The 18,562-nt window shown below is 45.1% G+C and overlaps 1 protein-coding gene across 2 annotated transcripts in view; it reads right to left on the bottom strand.

Moving 5' to 3' along the window:
* EPHX2 (epoxide hydrolase 2) overlaps positions 1-10,933 on the bottom strand; it is a 44,768-nt gene extending 33,835 nt beyond the window's left edge. The window contains exons 1-4 of one of the 2 annotated variants that reach the window (XM_053578386.1): positions 10,776-10,933; positions 6,161-6,245; positions 2,357-2,516; positions 1,045-1,235 (exon numbers count right to left, since the gene is read on the bottom strand). In XM_053578386.1, the coding sequence (XP_053434361.1) occupies positions 1,045-1,235; positions 2,357-2,516; positions 6,161-6,245; positions 10,776-10,876 (537 nt within the window). In that variant the 5' untranslated portion in view covers positions 10,877-10,933. The remainder of the gene's footprint in view (positions 1-1,044; positions 1,236-2,356; positions 2,517-6,160; positions 6,246-10,775) is intronic. The other variant, XM_053578387.1, reaches the window with a different exon arrangement.
* Positions 10,934-18,562: the final 7,629 nt, after the last annotated feature.

Below are 18,562 nucleotides of genomic sequence, written 5' to 3'. Positions count from 1 at the left end.
TAGAAAAGGGTCTCGAAATAGACCCAAATTCAAACGAGAAGTAGTTTCTAATAAAGGTGTCAGAGATGCCCAATTAGGGAAGATGATTTAAAAAACGGGATTGGGTATAACTGGTTAACTGTTTGGAGGAAAAAAATGTATCCTTATCTCATATCTTGCCCCCAAATAGATATGAAATAGATCAAAGATTTAAATTTCAAAACAAATAAAGAAAAAAAGATTCTGGGAGTTACAGAAGAGAGCATGGGTGCATTTATTTACAGCTTTGGACAAGGCTGACCTAGAATCCTAGGCAGCTCATCCAACCCCAAAGCTAGACATGGGGAGCCTGTGCCATCCATGGGGAAGCTTGGACTCCGAGCGCTGCCCCGTGCAGACTCTGGGGGTGGAGCAGGGCAGGAGCAAAGCCCATGAGGGAAACTGGGTGGTCCTGGGATAGCCCCCTTTGGACCCCAAGGGTAGAGCCCAAGGTTTGTTCTGAGCAGCTTGTGAGGGAGGCAGGGCCATCAGGGGAGGGTCAAAAATGAAAGAGGAAGAAATTTAATCCTGGTCCAATCACCTTTTGAAGATTAGAGCAGGGAGACAGGATAAGAACAGAGCTTAAGGGGAGGCGATCTCTGGAACTAGTGCAAAGACAGGCTTCGGGGCACGGGGTGCCTGGTAGGAAACTCAGCAGAACCAGGGGCCACCCCCACTCGCCCTTTGCTGGGTGACCCTGACTAGCCTTGTGGCCCTGGGAAGGCCTCCCAGGGTCCTGATTTCTTCATAAGAAAACTGAGGCAGCTGACTTAACAGCTTTTGATGATGTCTGCTTTGACCAAAGTCCTGTAAGAGCCATACAAAGGGGACAGATGCCCACCTCGGGTAGAACTTTTTAGAAGGATGAATAAAAGTCCTTTAGGAAAAGGTCTGGTCTGGGAGAAGCAAACCTAGAACTATCCTGCCAGGATCCCCGCACGTACCCCCCCCACTCACTCCTCGAGTTTTCTTTGGTTGCAATATGTCTGGAATGTTCTTCTCCCCTGGAAGGAAGAATCTACGTACCTCGTTGGGGCTGGCCTTCAGGGTGTCCAGGACAAACTTGTAGATCTGAGGGTCAGGCTTGGCCATTCCAATCCGACAGGACTCGATCAGGAAATCGAACTTTGGCCTCAGCTCACACATCAGCTGGGCCAGGCTGCGTCTCTCAGCTCCGTCATCCAGCCAGTTGTTGGTGAGGACACAGGTTGTAAATCCTGCGAGAAAAGTCACCACTGAACAGACCTGAACTTTACCTTGGGATGCTCACAGGGGCCCCAGTGACGGAAATGAGTGGGATTCTGCTCACTTACATCAATATCCTTTTTCCCTGCTCTCAACTGACAAGGGGGAAAAGAACCATCTTTACGCATAAGCACCTCCTGACACAGACATGAGAGTGAGCCGGGTTCATTAAGGGTTTTCAGAAGCCCAGATGGAGATGTTGCCTCCCCTACCTCCTTTGTCAGCTCATTTGATACTTGCCACCTTTCAGAGGCAGGACAGATCCCACTACCCTATGCTTACAGCTGAGCCAAATGAAGCTCAGATAAGTTACGAGCTGCCCAGAGCCACACAGTGCAGGTCCCGTTTTCCTTCTAGTCTATGCTACTGCAAACTCTGTTCAATTATACTTCAAAACCCTTGCTTTGGCTAAACTAGACATCTCAAAACTAGAAAAACACAAGTAGAGATAGCATTATCCTCTGGCTTTGTCTTACCAGCAAGGGTGAGGACCAGTGTTGGAAACAAGACTCAGGTGGGTTGATGGTGGTACTCTTCCCACATCCTATGAGTGGGGAATTATGGATATGGGATGGCTTAGCCATGCCAGGTGAGTCTCCAAGACGGAAGCAGGTTTCAAGCGTGCCTCTGAACAAGAGCCACTGATCTGAAAACATCTGTGATGTACGTGATCTTGTGTCTTAGGCCATGTGACATCATCTGAGCCATGTCTGCCAGCTCACAGCTCAGCCACTGATAACCCAGAGGGTGAGAAAGTCACAGCTGCTTAAAAGGCTTTGTTTTTTAATCTTTATGACAGAAGGTCGGGTCAATCAGGTTAGTGCCATGGAAGAAGAGAATTCTGCTCACAAGGCAGTCTCTGGTACAAATCACTTCATTAGATAAAATTTTGCCATTTTCCCCACTCTTCTAATAATTCCTTATCATTTGATAAAACTTGCTTGGGGGCCAGCTTTTAAGAACAGCTTGGGGGCCAGCTATCAAGGCCCGAAAGATCTATGGTCTATCTCAAAACCCACTTAAGTGGATTCTGACCTAACCCTCCAGCGGATTCTGTGTGTTTGAGCCAGGGTGGCCAGTATCAGAACCTTACCCTTCTTTCTGAGAGCAAGAGCTGCTCGGAGCATGGGGTGGTTGATCTTTCTTGCCAATATTGCCTTGCCAAAGATTTGATTTACAGAGAAATTCTCAGGGAGGTGAATTCCAGAGTCCTTGGAGTATTTCTTGTAGTTTTCTTCCATGAGGGGTACCCACTGTCAGAGAAATGATGATACAATTGGTACAACCATTCAGAAATGAAATCCAAACAAGTGCATTTCCTGTACCCAAGCAATTCCACTCCTGGACACATAACCGCTGGAGATACCGACATACATCCCCTAAAAGACACGAGCAAAAATGTTCATAGCTGCAGTATTCTTAGGAATCCCAAACTAGAAATTACTCCAGTGTCCACTGACAGCAGACTGTGCTATATTTATACACTGTCATAGCCCCACTGAGCCCTGTCTTAGTCTGTTTGGGCTGCTGTAACAAAATACCGGAGACTGGATAGCTCATAACAACAGGAGTTAATGCTCACAGTGCTGGATAGATCCCAAGATAAAGGCGCCTACAGATTCAGTGTCTGGTTCAGAGATGGCGCCTTCTCAGCACCTCCCCTGGTGGAAGGGACTAGCTAGCTGTCTCGGATTTCTTTTATAAGGGCCCTAATGACATTCATGACGGCTCCACCTTCATGGCCAACTTCCCAAAGGGCCTACCTCTTAATATTGTCACAACTGGGGTTAGAATTTGAACATAGGAATTTGGGGGGGGACACAAACTTCCAGACCACAGAAAGCCCCACACTGGAAACTACTCAAACTACTCCACTGTTATCAGCTGAACTGTTTCCCATCAAAATTCGTATGTTGATGGCCTCGTACTTCAGGATATGACTATATTGGAGAGACGGCCTTTAAGGATGTCATTAGGATAAAATGAAGTCCTTAAGATGGATCCTAATCCGATATAGCTGGTGTCCTCATAAAAAGAGGAAACTAAGACACAGACATGCCCAGAGGGAAGACCTGTGAGGACGCAGGGGGAGAAAGCCATCTACAAGCTCAGGAGAAACCAAGCCCTGCTGACACTGTGCTCTGGGATCTCCAGCTTCCAGAACTGTGAGAAATTTGTGTTGTTTAAACTACTCAGTCTGTGGTATTTTTTATGGCAGTCTGCTTTGGCCTGAGTGTGTCTGCCCCCAAATTCACATGTTGAAATCCTAAGCCACAGTGTGATGGGCCTTTGGGAGGTAATTGGGTCATGAGGGTGGAGCCCCCATGAATGGTATTAGTGCCCTCAGCTTTCTCTTTCTCTCTCCTTCTCTCTTTCTGCTGAGGGAGGATACAGAAAGAAGGTGGACATCTGGAAATGAAGAGAGCCTTTAGTACACATTGGACTTGCCAGTGCCTTGATCTTGGACTTTATAGCCTCCAGATTGTAAGAAATCTTTGTTGTTCAAGTAACCCAGTTTATGATATACTGGTTATAGCAGCCCAAGCTGACTAAGACGCAGCCTAACAAACTAAGATACTCACTAACAGCAGAATGGACTGGGGTACACACATTATTGTAGCAGCACTATTTGTAATAGTCGCAAACTGAAAACTACCCAAACACCAACAGTAGCAGAATGGATAAATAGATTGGGATATATTCATGCAAGAGAATCCATGCAGCAATGAGAATGCCATGCTCTTACAACTGCAGGCAATAACATCTAGGAATTTCACATGTACAATGTTGAGCAAAAGATGCCAGACATAAGAGTTCATCTACATAATTCCATTTATATAAAGTACAAAACAAGCAAAAGTGATCTATTAGGTTAGAAGTTGGGATGATGATTCTCTTGGAGGGGTAGTGTCCACAGGGGGTATACCTGGCTGCCCACAGTACTGGGAATGTTTTATTTCTTGATATCGGTGCCAGTAATGTGAGTATTTTCAGTTTGTGAAAATTCATCCAGCTGTACACTGTGTCCACTTTTTTGTCCATGTAGTGTACATACATGAAAAGTTAAAAGATGGCATTCTTTGCCAAGACAAGATTTTTTAAAGACAAATGAAGCTTCAGCAGACATTCGCATGGTATCATCTAATTTATCAGGCTTCTTCCTTAGCCATGTGAGTTTCTCGGGAAGTTACACACAGACTAAGAGAAGCCACTAAAGGGATCTGAAAGCGATGATGGGTTTCACAGCAATTACTGGAAATTCACTCCATAATCTCTATGCTCACTGAAATACATAGTACTCCCCTCTTTCTTTGCTTCCCATAGTAGTACTGAAGCTTTTTATTGATTAAGCCTTCAGTAATGTTTTTCCCAACAAGTGTCATCACATTTTTCATTCAGCATTTACCAGGATGTACACGTGTATGTTTTAAACGGAGTATCATATCCTCCACATTAACCTTACATTTGCCTTCACAGAAATGGTGGACGTTTGCTATCATGGTGGGACCCAAGTTTTCCGACAGAGTAATGGGAGGCTGTAATCCATAACACTTTTAAAAACATAGACTGTTTTGGGCGGCATCTGTGGCTCAGTGGGTAGGGCGCCAGCCCCATATACCCAGGGTGGTGGGTTCAAACCTGGCCCCGGCCAAACTGCAACAACAACAAAAAATAGACTGTTTTGTCTGTAGACTTATAAGTAGATTCTCAATAGCCTCTCCATTAATGCCTCTCAATGCCAATCTTAGAGAGACAGTCATTCAAGTGGTGGTTAGATCCTGATTACTTTGTTAAGAAATAATTGAGGTTTTACTAACAATAATAATTACTATTTACTGGGCTCTTACTATGCACCAGGCACTTTCCATGCTTCACTACAACTGATGAAATTGGTAGCAGTATCAACCCCATTGTACAGATGGCAAAACTGAGACGTAAAGAAGTCAAGTAACTTGCTGTGGCCACCCAGTCTGTAACTGAGAGCTCTGACCCAAAGTCTACACATTGTATAGTTATTGAATTAACGACCTGGTGGCCCTGCCCTAAAATATTTGCTCTGGGTGAGGCAGCTTCCTGGCATACCCCTTTGAGGGCTTGGACATTTTCCTCTGGTTTCTTGGCCCCAAAACTAGTCTTAAAAGTCTCTTCTTCTGTTTCCATCAGTCCTGTGAGTTACCTGCTCTAAGAGGGAAATCGGCGGGTTGGGAGCAATGGCTCATGTTTGTAATCCTAGTACTCTAGGAGGCCGAGATGGCTGGATTGCCTGAGCTCAGGAATTGAGACCAGTCTGAGCAAAACAAGAGCCTGTCTCTAGGCTCAGCGCCTGTAGCTCAGTGGTTAGGGTGCCAGCCACATACACTGAGGATGGCGGGTTTGAACTCAATCTGGGCCTGCTAAACAACAATGACAACTACAACAAAAAAATAGCCGGGTGTTGTGGTGGGTGCCTGTAGTCCCCACTACTTGGGAGGCTGAGGCAAGAGAATCATTTAAGCCCAAGAGTTTGAGGTTGCTGTGAGCTGTGATGCCACAGCACTCTACCGTGGGCGACATAGTGAGACCCTGTCTCAAAAAAAAAAAAAAAACCCCTGTCTCTACTAACAGTAGAAAAACTAGCTGGGTGTTGTGGTGGGCACCTGTAAGCCCAGCTACTTGGAAGGCTGAGAGAAGAGGATCACTTGAGCCCAAGAATGTGAGGTTGCTGCAAGCTATGATGCCACAGTACTCAACCCCAGGGTTGAGTGTCTGGGGGTGAGACAGAGTCTCAAAAAAAGGAGGGGTGGGGAATAAGTGAAAAAGATGAGGTCCTACCCTCAGCAAGCTTCCAGTCAGTGCAGAAGATGCGCATGAAGGCAGAGAATGCCAACCCATGGGGATATGTTCGGTGACCCCTCACCTGGGAAAATGTGATCTCTCCTCTCATGAGGCGGGCAGTGGGACCACTGGGGCCTCCTTTCTGGAAAGCTTCATTCAGAAAGCCTCTGGAAGACACAAAGAAACAACATCACGGACATTCTAATGACTTCCTCCTGGTAGCACGTGGGGACAGACACTTTATATTCCCTGAGAACTTCCCTGACAAGTTCTCCACTGGAAAGGTAAGCTACCAGAAATTGGAAAATGCAAATATAGTTCAAGTTGGGATCTTTGCCTGTGAGTAGCCACCCTGCTGAGGACATATGGCCATGAACTGAATGATAAATACACTCAAAGGAGCAGCAGCTCATGGGAGAGACTCATCCCCTGGAGGGCTAGCCTGCTTTACCAATTAAGGGACAGAGCCAAGGCTGGGCATGGAGTCAGCACTGTCCTCAGCACCTGTCCCCAAGGCTTCGTCCCAAAGGATTTTTTCTTTAGTTCATATTCTTCAGAAGCAATGAAATATTTTTTTTCTGGTTTGGATACTGCATATACAGTTTCTATTTTATCTTAATCTTATCTCCTAATTTTTTGAAGTTTTCTGTGCATATGGGCTGAATTGTTTCCTCCTCCTGGAATTCATACACTGAAGTTCTAAACTTTGGTACCTCCAAATGTGACTATATTTGGAATTAGGATTCTTAAGGAGGTAATTAGGGTAAATGAGGCCATATGGGTAGATCCAATATGACTGGTGTCCTTATAGAGGAGATAGGGATGGAGAAAGACATAAAGGGATGTCATAAAGGGATGACCATGTGAAGACACCGGGAGAAGCAGCCATCTGCCAGGCAAGGAGAGAGGACTCAGAAGGAACCAACCCCACTGACACCTTGATCTTGAACTTCCAGCCTCCAGAACTGTGGAGAAAATACATTTTACACCATAGCGCTTATTGATTGGTATTGGCAAGCCAGATAAAATTACATGTCTGAGTCAAAGAACAAATTCCTGGGAGTTTTGTTTCTGGTAATAGTCAAGTGCCTATTATCAATGGCTCTCTTGCAGGTCACCATGGTGAACTCTGGACCAAATACGAAAAGACATATATGTGTACTTAATATTTGAGACCTTGGTCAGCTTCTCAGCATATATAATAGCTTTGCCTCGCCTCTGCCATCAGTTTTTTGCTGTTGTTGCTGTTGTTAACAGCTTCATTAAGGTGTAATTGTTACTGTTACTGTTTGCATGTTTGCCCCTCCAGAGCTCATGTTGAAACTTAATCCTCAGTAATTGAGAGGCAGGGCCTTTAAGAGGTGGTTGAGTCATGATGGCTTCAGGAATGGATGAGTCTGTTCATGGATTAATGGGTTCAAGGATTAACAGATTATCATAGGAGTAGGATTGGGGGCTTCATAGGAAGAGGAAGAGGGTCGCAAGCTAGCATGCTCAGCCCTCTCACCATGTCTGCCTTGAGACCCTGCAGGGCACACTGACCAGCAAGAAACCCCTCACCAGATACAGTGCCTCCATCGTGGGCTTCTCAGCCTTTATAGCTGCAAGAAATAAATTCCTCTTCTTTATAAATGATCTAGTTTCATGTATTGTGTTACAAGCAGCAGAAAACAGAGTAAGGAAATTATGTAGCATCAAATGCATGCATTTTAAAAGGATACAATGATTTGTAGTAAATTCATAGTTGTGCAAACATCAAGAGGTTCCAGTTTTAGAACATTTCTATCCCCTCCAAAAGCTCTTTGGCTGCTGTCTCCTAGTGTTAGGAAGCAATACATAATTCAACATGTAATCTTTCATTGAGCAACTTAGGTGTGCAAGGCACTCATAGGGAGTTCACCGGAGAATAAGAGAGGTGATGTGTAGACAAATAAGTATGGCAGATCAGATGAGTGAGGCAGAAAAACAAAGGGAATATCATTTTTTTTTAATGCCTGGAGAATGCGGGGTAATAAAAGAAGAGGAACTGGGGAAATAACATAACTACATAGGAAGGAGATTCCCCTGCATCTATAAACTGATAGCAGGCAGCCGTTACCAAAGAAAGCAATTGGTAGTAACATGAACATTCTTAGAAAACATGAATTCCAAATTTTAAGAGTGCTGAATACAGGTGGTGAACAGTAAAATGGCTATTACAGGAAATAAAATTTGTAAATTGATTTGTAAAATCAGAAGACACAAGAAAATTCCCATGAATAAGAAGTAAACTGGTAAAGGAATTAAAATTATGAGCCCAAAGATAAGATCTGTTTTCTTGTCTAAAGGAAGAACCCGAGCCAAGATTAACATAGACAGTTTATTTGGGCCAAAGTTGGGGACACTCTTCCAAGTTGCGCTTGGCGAGGGCTCCTCTTCCACAAGCAGATTTTTCAAGGCAAAGGGGAACAAGGATTGGGCTGATTCAAAGTTGTCTGACAGGAATTCTTACTGGTTTACAGAGACAACATTGATCAGTGACTGGCTAGCCACAGTTGAAACATAAAGTTAGAGGGTCCAGGATGTTGCATTTAATGGCTAGTTGCAGTCAGTCTGGAAACTGCAGAGCAAGTGGCTTCAAGAGGCGATTATTTAGCTCAAGCAGGCCATAAGATGTGACTGCTGTCCCATTTTAAGCTTGCAAATTGATTTGTAAAATCAAAAGACACCAAGAAAAATTCAGGATCATTTGAAGGGGCTCTCACATTCCTCAGAGAAAATGTTGTGTGTGGCCAGGCACACCTGTAATCCCAGCACTCTGGGAGGCCTAGGTGGGTGGATTGCTTGAGCTCGGGCGAAAAAGCCCTGCTGGCCTTGGTGTCATAAGAATTCTAGAATTCCTTAGATGATGCAGAACTCTCAGAATGCAAAGCTTCCACTCTGCTTCTTAATCTTTCCAGTTCTTTAGAATTTGCTCTTTCTCTTCTATCTTGGGTGATGCCTCCCTTCACCTCCCCTTGCCTTGAGAGAGGATACCCGAGAAGGGTGAGGCCTAGAAGAACAGGTCTTCTCAAGGAGACCACAAGGGCACACCTGCCCGGTCCTCTGCAAGGTGACTCAGCTCTTGGGAACTTGTAAACTTAATTTCCTGAAACTTGGAAATTTCCAAGTTCTGTGAAATCCTGTAGTTCTGTAGGGGCAGGAAGAGCATCTCCCGCTTGATTCAAACTGGCCAATGAGAAGGGTACCTGTGGGGTGGAACTTTTTGACTGTCAATGAAAAGGGAAAGACCAAGGCAGTCGGGGAGCGCGGCCATTTGGAATTCTATGCCGTAAGCTCCCGGTTGGTGAATAAAGCCCTTCCTCTTATAAATGTGGTGTTTGGGCACTCTTTCTCTCCATTGGGCCTTGTCTTCCTGCAACAGCCTCTCTACTTTTGAGACAGGATCTCACTCTGTCACCCAGCTTGAGTGCAGTTGCACCATCATAGCTCACCCAGACCTCAAACTCCTGGGCTCAAGTGATCCTCCTGCTTCAGCCTTCTTATTAGCTAGGACTACAGGCACATACTGTCATACTTGACTATTTAAAAAAATTTTTTTTTTTTTTTAGAAATGGGATTTTACTGTTGCCCAGGCTGGTCTGGAACTCCTGGCCTCAAGCGATCCTCCCACCATGAATCTCAATTTTTCATCCCAAACTGCTAAGATCACAGATGTGAACGATGGTGCCTGGCCCACCTTTCTTTTTTAACTTCTTAAGTAAATATGCCTTCCTCCCTTCTGATTGTAGGAGTAACATGTTAAATTAAAAAGTTGAAAAATACCAACTAGTAGAAAAATAAAAGAAAACCATTCATAATCCCACCTCAAATTAATAATCCAGGGTTATTCTGATATATTTCTTCCAGCCATTTTTCACATGTAGCTTTTTTCCATAATTGAAACCATAATTGTATAAACGGTTTTACATTCTGGTGGTTTTTTTTTTTTTTCATGTATTATAACAGATTATTTTCTAATGTCACTTAAATCTGGTCCTGAACCTCCTATTTACTGGTGGGTGGTTTCCCATTTCCCAGTGATAAAGCTTTGGGCTATTTGTGTAGTTTGCATCATATTAACCAAACCTGCCACCCACGCCTTAGACAGAACTTCCTTCTAAATCTCAGCGCAGGTCTTTAAGACCCAGGTTCTTAGAACCAACAGGTAGCAGATAGCTCAGTTGAGTAATTGCTCTCACTTTTGGAAAAGTTCCAGACAGGACTTAAATCTGGTCCTGAACCTCCTATTTACCGGTGGGTGGTTTCCCATCTCCCAGTGATAAAGCTTTGGGCTTTTTGTGTAGTTTGCATCATATTAACCAAACCTGCCACCCACGCCTTAGACAGAACTTCCTTCTAAATCTCAGCACAGGTCTTTAAGACCCAGGTTCTTAGAACCAACAGGTAGCAGATAGCTCAGTTGAGTAACTGCTCTCACTTTTGGAAAAGTTCCAGACGGGGCAATTTTGGAGTCCTTGGCAAAGTTTAACGACTGGGCACTAATCTACTTACATACACCAGAGTTTTAGGGCCAGGTAATTATTTTAATGGTTCGAAGGGCACGCTCCCTGAAGCAATCCCAAACCAGGGCTGAAGTCCAGAAAGGTCCCTCGGCGGCAGGACTCCTGCCTCCTGCGGCGCGGACCGGGCCCGAGCAGCAGCCTGGGTCCCCTTACCTGGGCAGCGCCAGGGTCTCCTCGGTGCGGCCGAGGGCGCCGGCCACCCCGGGCAGGGCCAGCACCCCGTCTAGGTCGAACACGGCCACACGCAGCGGCATGGCGGCCTGGGCAGCAGTCCCCTACTGAGACACTAAGGGCCTCCGAGAGGCCCCGCCCCGGCCCCGCCAGGCCCCGCCAGGCCCCGCCCCTGTTCTGTTCCTGCCCTGCCGGCGCCCCAGTTTGGCCACGCCTTGACTCCGCCCCCGCCCCGCCCCCTGCCCAGACCCGCGCAGGCCCCGCCTCCGCCGCCAGCCCCGCCTTCTCCCCGCCCCTGTTCCCTTGCCCTGGTTCTGCGGGCTCCCGAGTGGTGTCCTGCAGCCGGCTTCACTTCCTCACGCTGCTGCGCCTTTTCCATCTTCACGGCCTTCAGGGCGGGGACTCGTAGCTAGAATCCCATCTCTGAGTGTGACGCCCTCCATCGTCTCAAAGGAAAGTCCTCAGTCTCCTACCTCACCTCCCTGCACGCTCCCATGGGGCTACTTGAAGAGGGGGGACCCAGGTCTGACAGGCTGACCACTGGAAGGGGACTTACCAGACTTTCACCACCCCTGGACAGGCCCTCTTTCCAAGAGGGAGGCCGGAGAGGGAACCAGAACCCTTTAGGAGAACGTGTGTGTGTGTGTGTGTGTGTGTGTGTGTGTGTGTTGTCAAATTCTTTTTCACCCAGTATTTGGAGCCTTCTGTATTTGCTTTGCTTTCCAATTTTTCTAGACTCAGGACACCTGTTCACAGATCCTTGGCTATCCTGACAGCGCCTCTAGCATGCTCTTCTTTGTCGAGGCAAAATGTGTTTTAAAAATAAAATATATATGTTCCCAGTATGGTGTGCCAGCGCAGAACACTTTAATTCCAATCTCTTGTGGAATGCATCTTGGAAGAAATAGATTTGGGCTATTATTTTTCCTTTGTACAATCTACTCATGATACCTGTGCTGACTAAAAATGTTTGAGGTTTGTATTTAATCACTGATTTCCACACTATTGGCTCATTTACTAGTATGTTCCTAGAAAAACTAAAACTTTGATTGGAAGTCCTTATGTAAGGGATGTTGGAGCCCTTATGACTTCGCAGGATTGCTCCAGGAGTTTAAAAAATGTGCTTTTGCCTGGTGCTCCATCTTGCTGAGAGAGTGGCTCCAGACAATAAAGACCCTCTTCCTTTTTTTGTTTGAGACAGGGTCTTGCTGTGTTGCCCAGGCTGGAGTGCAGTGGTGTCATCATAGCTCACTACAACCTCAAACTCCTGGGCTCAAGAGATCCTTCCAGCATGGGCTCCCAAAGTGGTAAGACTACAGGTGTGAGCTGCCACACTTAGCCAAGACCTCACTCTTGAACGTGCCATCTGCGACTTTATCCAGATAAAGATATTCTCTGACAATTAGCTTCAAGAATGTTGTGAGAATTTGTCAGATCTCACTATCATCAATCAGATCCTCCAGAGCAGTTCACTCGGGGCTGTTCGTGTTTAGTAAGCCAGGCGGACGCTTGCTTCATAACCTTCCACCTGGGGCAGGAAGAAATAAACAATGGTAAACATTGCAGAAAGAACTGAAAAAAAGCCTTGTAGTTTTGGACTTGGACGACACAGGATGACCTGTTTTGGAACACTTGCAGTGGAGCTTTTGAAGTAGAAGCTAAATTACCTTGAGTGTGAAGACTGAAAAATAGGTAAGGAAAAGAATACGTTAGTCTTTCAAGAATTTGGTGATCTCAAAGGTAAAGTTGAGCTTTGAAAAAAAAAAAAAAAAGAAAGCAAATTGCAGCCTGACCCATATAGTGTGTGACCTCTTAAATTCAATTTTAAATCTCCAACATAGACTTTCCTTTGGGCTCCAGACTTGCATATCGAACTTCTTATTCAACATCTCCTTTTGAGTGCCTAATAGGCACCTTGATTTTTGAGCTTAGAGTTGCTTCCTGATCCCTGGCTCTCAACCACACCTTGTATTCTTTTTTTTTTTTTTTTGTAGAGACAGAGTCTCACTGTACCACCCTCGGTAGAGTGCCGTGGCATCACACGGCTCACAGCAACCTCTAACTCTTGGGCTTAGAGGGATTCTCTTGCTTCAGCCTCCCAAGCAGCTGGGACTACAGGCGCCCGCCACAACGCCCAGCTATTTTTTGTTGTTGCAGTTTGGCCGGGGCTGGGTTTGAACCCGCCACCCTCGGCATATGGGGCCGGCGCCCTACTCTGAGCCACAGGCACCGCCCCACCTTGTGTTCTTTTAAAAAAATTATTTTTTTTATTTCAAACTAACACAAAGGTACAAATTTTTAGATTACATTGTTCTCATTTCCAAGGTAAAGTTTCAGTGGTAAAAGAGCTCCTCATCCAGGGGTCGTGGTATACACCCATGCCTTGTACACATTAGGTGAGACCCTCCTCCCACCAATCATCTTCCCGCTTCTCCTTCCATCTCCCTCCTCAACCCTCCCCCTTGCTAGATTATAATTGTGTTTTATCTTTCATATGAGTGAGCAAGTGTTTATATATTGGTTTCATAATAGTATTGAGTACATTGGATATTTTTTTCCATTCTCGAGATACTTTACTAAGAAGTATGTGTTCCAACTCCATCCAGGTAAACATGAAAGATGTAAAGTCTCCATCTTTTTTATGGCTGAATAGTATTCCATGGTATACATGGAATGCCAATCCATTCAGGGGTTGATGGACATTTGGATTGCTTCCACGACTTGGCAATTATGAATTGAGCTGCAATAAACATTTTGATGCAAATGTCTTTGTGGTCAAATGATTTTTGTTCTCCTGGGTAGATACCTAGTAATGGGATTGCAGGATCGAATGGAAGGTCAACTTTTAGTTCTTTGAGAATTCTCCATACATCTTTCCATAAAAGTTGCATTCGTTTGCAATCCCACCAGCAGTGCAAAAGTGTTCCCTTCTCTCCACATCCATGCCAGCCTCTGCAGATTTGGGACTTTGTGATGTGGGCTAATCTTACTGGAGTTAGGTGATATATCAGAATGGTTTTGATTTGCATTTCTCTGACGATTAAAGATGAGCATTTTTCATGTGTTTGTTAGGCATTCATCTGTCATCTTTGAAGAAGTTTCTGTTTAAATCTCTTGCCAACTTATAAATAGGGTTGTTTGCTCTTTTCTTGTTATTTAATTTTTAGTTCTCTGTAGGTTCTAGTTATCAGGCCTTTTTCAATTCATTAACACTCAAAAATCTTCTCCCATTCCAAAGGCTGTCTGCTTTGTTTGTGGTACCCCTAGCTGTGCAGAAGCTTTTTAGCTTGATCAAATCCCAGTTATTTATTTTTGCTGTTGCTGCAATTGCCAGTGGGGGACATCTTCCTCATAAAGTTTTTTCCCACTCAGGACCACAGGTAGGCACCACCACACGTGGTGGCCAGCTGCCTGGGACAGAGGTTGTAGCTTTTAGTTCAATGGTGGTGTTTTTCTGTTTTTCTGGTGGTGTTTTCCTTAAGGATCAGCCTGGAGCTCACTCCTCCATTCCTGTCAGAGATTTTGTAGGCTCCTAATCTCCCATCTTAAATCCTGTTCTTTTCTTTCTTTTTAAAATAGCTACAGTGGTTTCTGTTGCCTGCATCTGGCATGGTATTGTTTATGAATGCATAAATACGTTGATAAAAGCAGCAGAGAAAAGAGAAAGGACACACCTACAGAACTGGATTTTATAAATCCTCCTTTTGAGAAGGAAAATAAGAAACTTAGAAATATGAGGGTCCACTTTTCTTTTCAATTAAGCCATCACATGGCCCCTGTACTTACTCAGGAGCAGTTAACTAGCAGTTAACTTGTAACACCTTGTAAGTTACGGAACTTTCTGGCTAAATTGCTAAAGCACAGATTAAAGGTCTCAATTGCGTTTTACTGTGTTCTGTTGTGGTTTCATGGGTCACACGTTCCCTGTTTTCTGCTACCCAAGGTACAAGGGAGATACAAGCTTACTTAGGTGGGCTATCGGAACTAGAGGTCTTTTGGAAATGCAAAGCCTGCCCTCTAAGTCAGCTAATTTTAATATTTATGAAATATGTTTCAGGAGATACCATGAAATCATAAAACATGGCTAATAATGATAATTCGTAAATTATGCCCAATGTCAATCACTAAATTTGTATGTATTTCTAGTTGAGCTCATCAGGTTTTCGCCTGGATTTCTTGCCATTTTTATGCTTTCCCCATCTCCTGCTAGGCTGTGCTTTCCCGACCCTATTTTTAAAATTCTGTTTAACTCCTGGGGGTTGAGAGAGGAGTTTATATCGCTGCTTCTCTCTGTTATAGATATTTGAATCAAGTTCAAGTTCAAGTTGACTCTGGCAGTTTTATAAACCTGCATTCTACAAGCAGCTTTGCCTTTTTTTTTTTTTTTATTGCATCAAAGGAGTTTCTTTTCTTTTTTTTTTTTTTGTAGAGACAGAGTCTCACTGTACCGCCCTCGGGTAGAGTGCCGTGGCGTCACACGGCTCACAGCAACTTCCAACTCCTGGGCTTAAGCGATTCTCTTGCCTCAGCCTCCCGAGTAGCTGGGACTACCGGTGCCCGCCACAACGCCCGGCTATTTTTTGGTTGCAGTTTGGCCGGGGCTGGGCTTGAACCCGCCACCCTCGGCATATGGGGCCGGCGCCCCACTCACTGAGCCACAGGCGCCGCCGCAAAGGAGTTTCTTTAATTCATTCAACAAATACATATCAAGAACTTCTTATGTGTCGGACACTGTTCTAGGCTCTTGGGATTAATCAGTAAATAAAAGAGACAAAAATAAGGGCCACCAAGGATCTTCCCTTTTAGGGAAACAATGAATTTGTTTCATTGAACAATGAGAGGAATAAGATCGGCAATATTTGTGTTGGCTGCTTGGCATCTTTCTTATTTGTGATTGTCAGTGGCCCCACATCTATAAACACTTCCCACACATGGAAAATTCCACCCTGTAGCAGATATCTGTCGTTCAGAGACACAGAACGTCCTTGGAACATCTTCCAGGTTGGTAATTCTCACATTTTGAATTCTCCTTCGCACAGTAGCATCCACAGTCACCACTGATCCATCTGTGGTTCAGATGTTTGGCTCCTCCAAATCACGTGTTGAAATCTGATCCCTAGTGTTGGAGGTAGGGCCTGGTAGGAGATGTTTGGGTCCTCGGGAGGGTCCCTCATGAATATGTTGCTGCCCTTTCTTCAGTAATGGGTGAGTTCTTACTTCATTGGTTCCCACAAGAGCTGTTTCCTGTTCTCACCACGGGACTCACCTGCTCCCCTTCACCTCTGTTTGGAATGGAAGCGCCCTGAAGCTCTCCCCAGAAGCAGGTGCTAGGGCCATGCTTGTATGGGATGGAGAACCGAGAGCCAAATAAACTCTTTTTGTTATGAATTACCCAGCCTGGAGTAGTTACTTTACAGCAACGCAAGACAGACTAGGACAACCGTGTTTCCCCGGCTCTTTTAACACTGGCAGGTGCAGGGGCTCTGCTGACTGCAGGTACTTGGCAGAGATTTGGCCTTGGGAGTGTGCAACCTGAAGTAGAGGTGTGTGACCTGGAACTTTCCTTCACGAGGGGAAAACATTGGCATCTAGTTTTTCTGGGATGCTGGGATGGTCTTGAGTGTACCTGGCACACTAGTACCCATAGAAAGTTCCAGTGGTGGCTTTGTTAAAATTCTATTGTGACGTTGTCTGCCGTCATTGTGGCGCTCTTGACCACACAATTTTCAAAGCTACTTCTCTTGTCTTCCCTGAGGAATTGAGTTATTTATATCCTCTAATGAATCCCAAGTCCTATAATAAGCCCCTTTCTGCTTATATAACCGAGAGGAGATTCTGTGGTTGTAAACAAGAACCCTGCCACACCTTGGTAGAAGGACAGATGAGCCACTTTGACTTTAAAATCTGAAATTGCCATGTGCTCACTTTCTTAGGCTGCCCAGAGCTAAACTCGGCCAGTCAGGTGCACCAGCCCAGATTGTGCAATGGAGCTGGTGAGGGAATGGGAGTGGGGAAGGGTGCTAGTTGGCAGTTTCGGTCTCTGGCTGGCTGGCACAGTTGATGCAGGCCCCACAGCCCTCAGCGTTCAACCGCACCAGTGGTGTCCAGCAAGTCTGGTTTTGCTGCATGATTTTGGTGGCAGCCCAAAATCCTGCTTGTTTTCCAAACTCCCAGGGCCCTCACTAATATCCTGTTATCAAATACATTCTCTGCTGATATCAGCCAGGGTACGTGCTTCTCACTCCTCACCAACTCCTAACTTTTTTTATTGTGCCTTCTGGAACTTGGATTCATCATCAGCAAAATCCACCATTTCCCTAGCCTCTCTTCTTCTTCGTTTTTTTTTTTTTTTTTTTTTTTTTGAGACAGTATGTTGCCCTTGGTAGAGTGTCATGGCATCACAGCTCACAGCAACCTCAAATTCTTGGGCTTAAGCAATTCTCTTGCCTCAGTCTCCCTAGTAGCTGGGACGACAGGTGCCTGCTACAACACCCGGCTATTTTTTTTTGTTGCAGCTGTCATTGTTGTTTAGCAGGCCCAGGCTGGGTTCAAACCCGCCAGCTTCAGTGTATGTGGACAGTGCCCTAACCACTGAGCAATGGGCGCTGAGCCCCCAGCCTATCTTCTATTCCCTCCTCCTCTTATTCTTGCCTGAGGAACCTGCCTCCGCCCCATTTTTTTTTTTTTTTTTGAGACCGAGTCTCACTTAGTCACCCTCAGTAGAGTGCTGTGGCATCACAGCTCACAGCAACCTCAAACTCTTGGGCTCAAGGGATTCTCTTGCCTTAGCCTCCTAAGTAGCTGTGACTACAGGCACCCACCACAATGCCCGGCTGTTTTTTGTTTTTTTTTGTAGTTGTCATTGTTGTTTAGTAGGCCCTGGCGGGTTCGAACCCACCAGCCCTGGTGTCTGTGGCCAGTGCCCCACTCTAACCATGTTCTACGGGCGCAGAGCCCACAAGTAACTTCTTCCTCACCCTTCTGCTGTTCCTCTCCCTGCTCTCTACTGAGAAAATATCGTGCGTGCTTTGAAGGTGAGATACTCAAAGAAACATCTTGAAAATGCATTCAGAGAGGAGAGGCAACAAATTGATAACTGCCCAGATGGCTAAAATCCAAGCTCAAATTCTGGTCCTGTGATATGCCCAGTGATGGCATCAGCTCTGATAGGGACAACGAGAAACTTTAACATTGGGAAGGTTCCCATGATGAGTGTCAGTAGAAGATGTTTCTCTTTCCCTATCCAATGAGCTTGATCCTGCCTAAAATGAAAATCCCAGTCACCTCTGCAAATAGAAAATCAAAGCCTCAGGGCCACTCCCCAACTCTTATGCAAAAGTGAAGGTAAAAGTCTGGGGTACCTGTGAGAATTGGCTCCACAGGTTGCTTGTTTGGGAAATTACTTGCTGACTTCTTATAAGCAAGGACATGCGAATTATACCCAAGTCTGGCTAGCACCTAACACTAAAGCCTGTCCCATTCTACCCTAATAGTGAATCATAAATAATGAATCATAAGTTCATCTGACGGGTAAGGAGATAGAGCCAGACATTATTCCACCTACCCAGAGACATCTAACCTACACAATTGATGCTTCATCCCTCCCTTATTTTACATAAAATATAAATTTTGGAAACCCCACAAGAATATAACCAGTACCTCATCACCCCCCCAAAAAAAACTACTTGCCTTTTTCCTTCTGTTACCTTTGAAATGCTGAACTTCCCATTCAGAAAAAAATGACAACTTGTGCATAGTTGATATTTTTC

The sequence above is a fragment of the Nycticebus coucang genome, chromosome 24 (assembly GCF_027406575.1).
Source record: "Nycticebus coucang isolate mNycCou1 chromosome 24, mNycCou1.pri, whole genome shotgun sequence".
In the NCBI taxonomy this organism is placed as follows: domain Eukaryota; kingdom Metazoa; phylum Chordata; class Mammalia; order Primates; family Lorisidae; genus Nycticebus; species Nycticebus coucang.
This window is presented reverse-complemented; position numbering and strand designations above follow the sequence as displayed.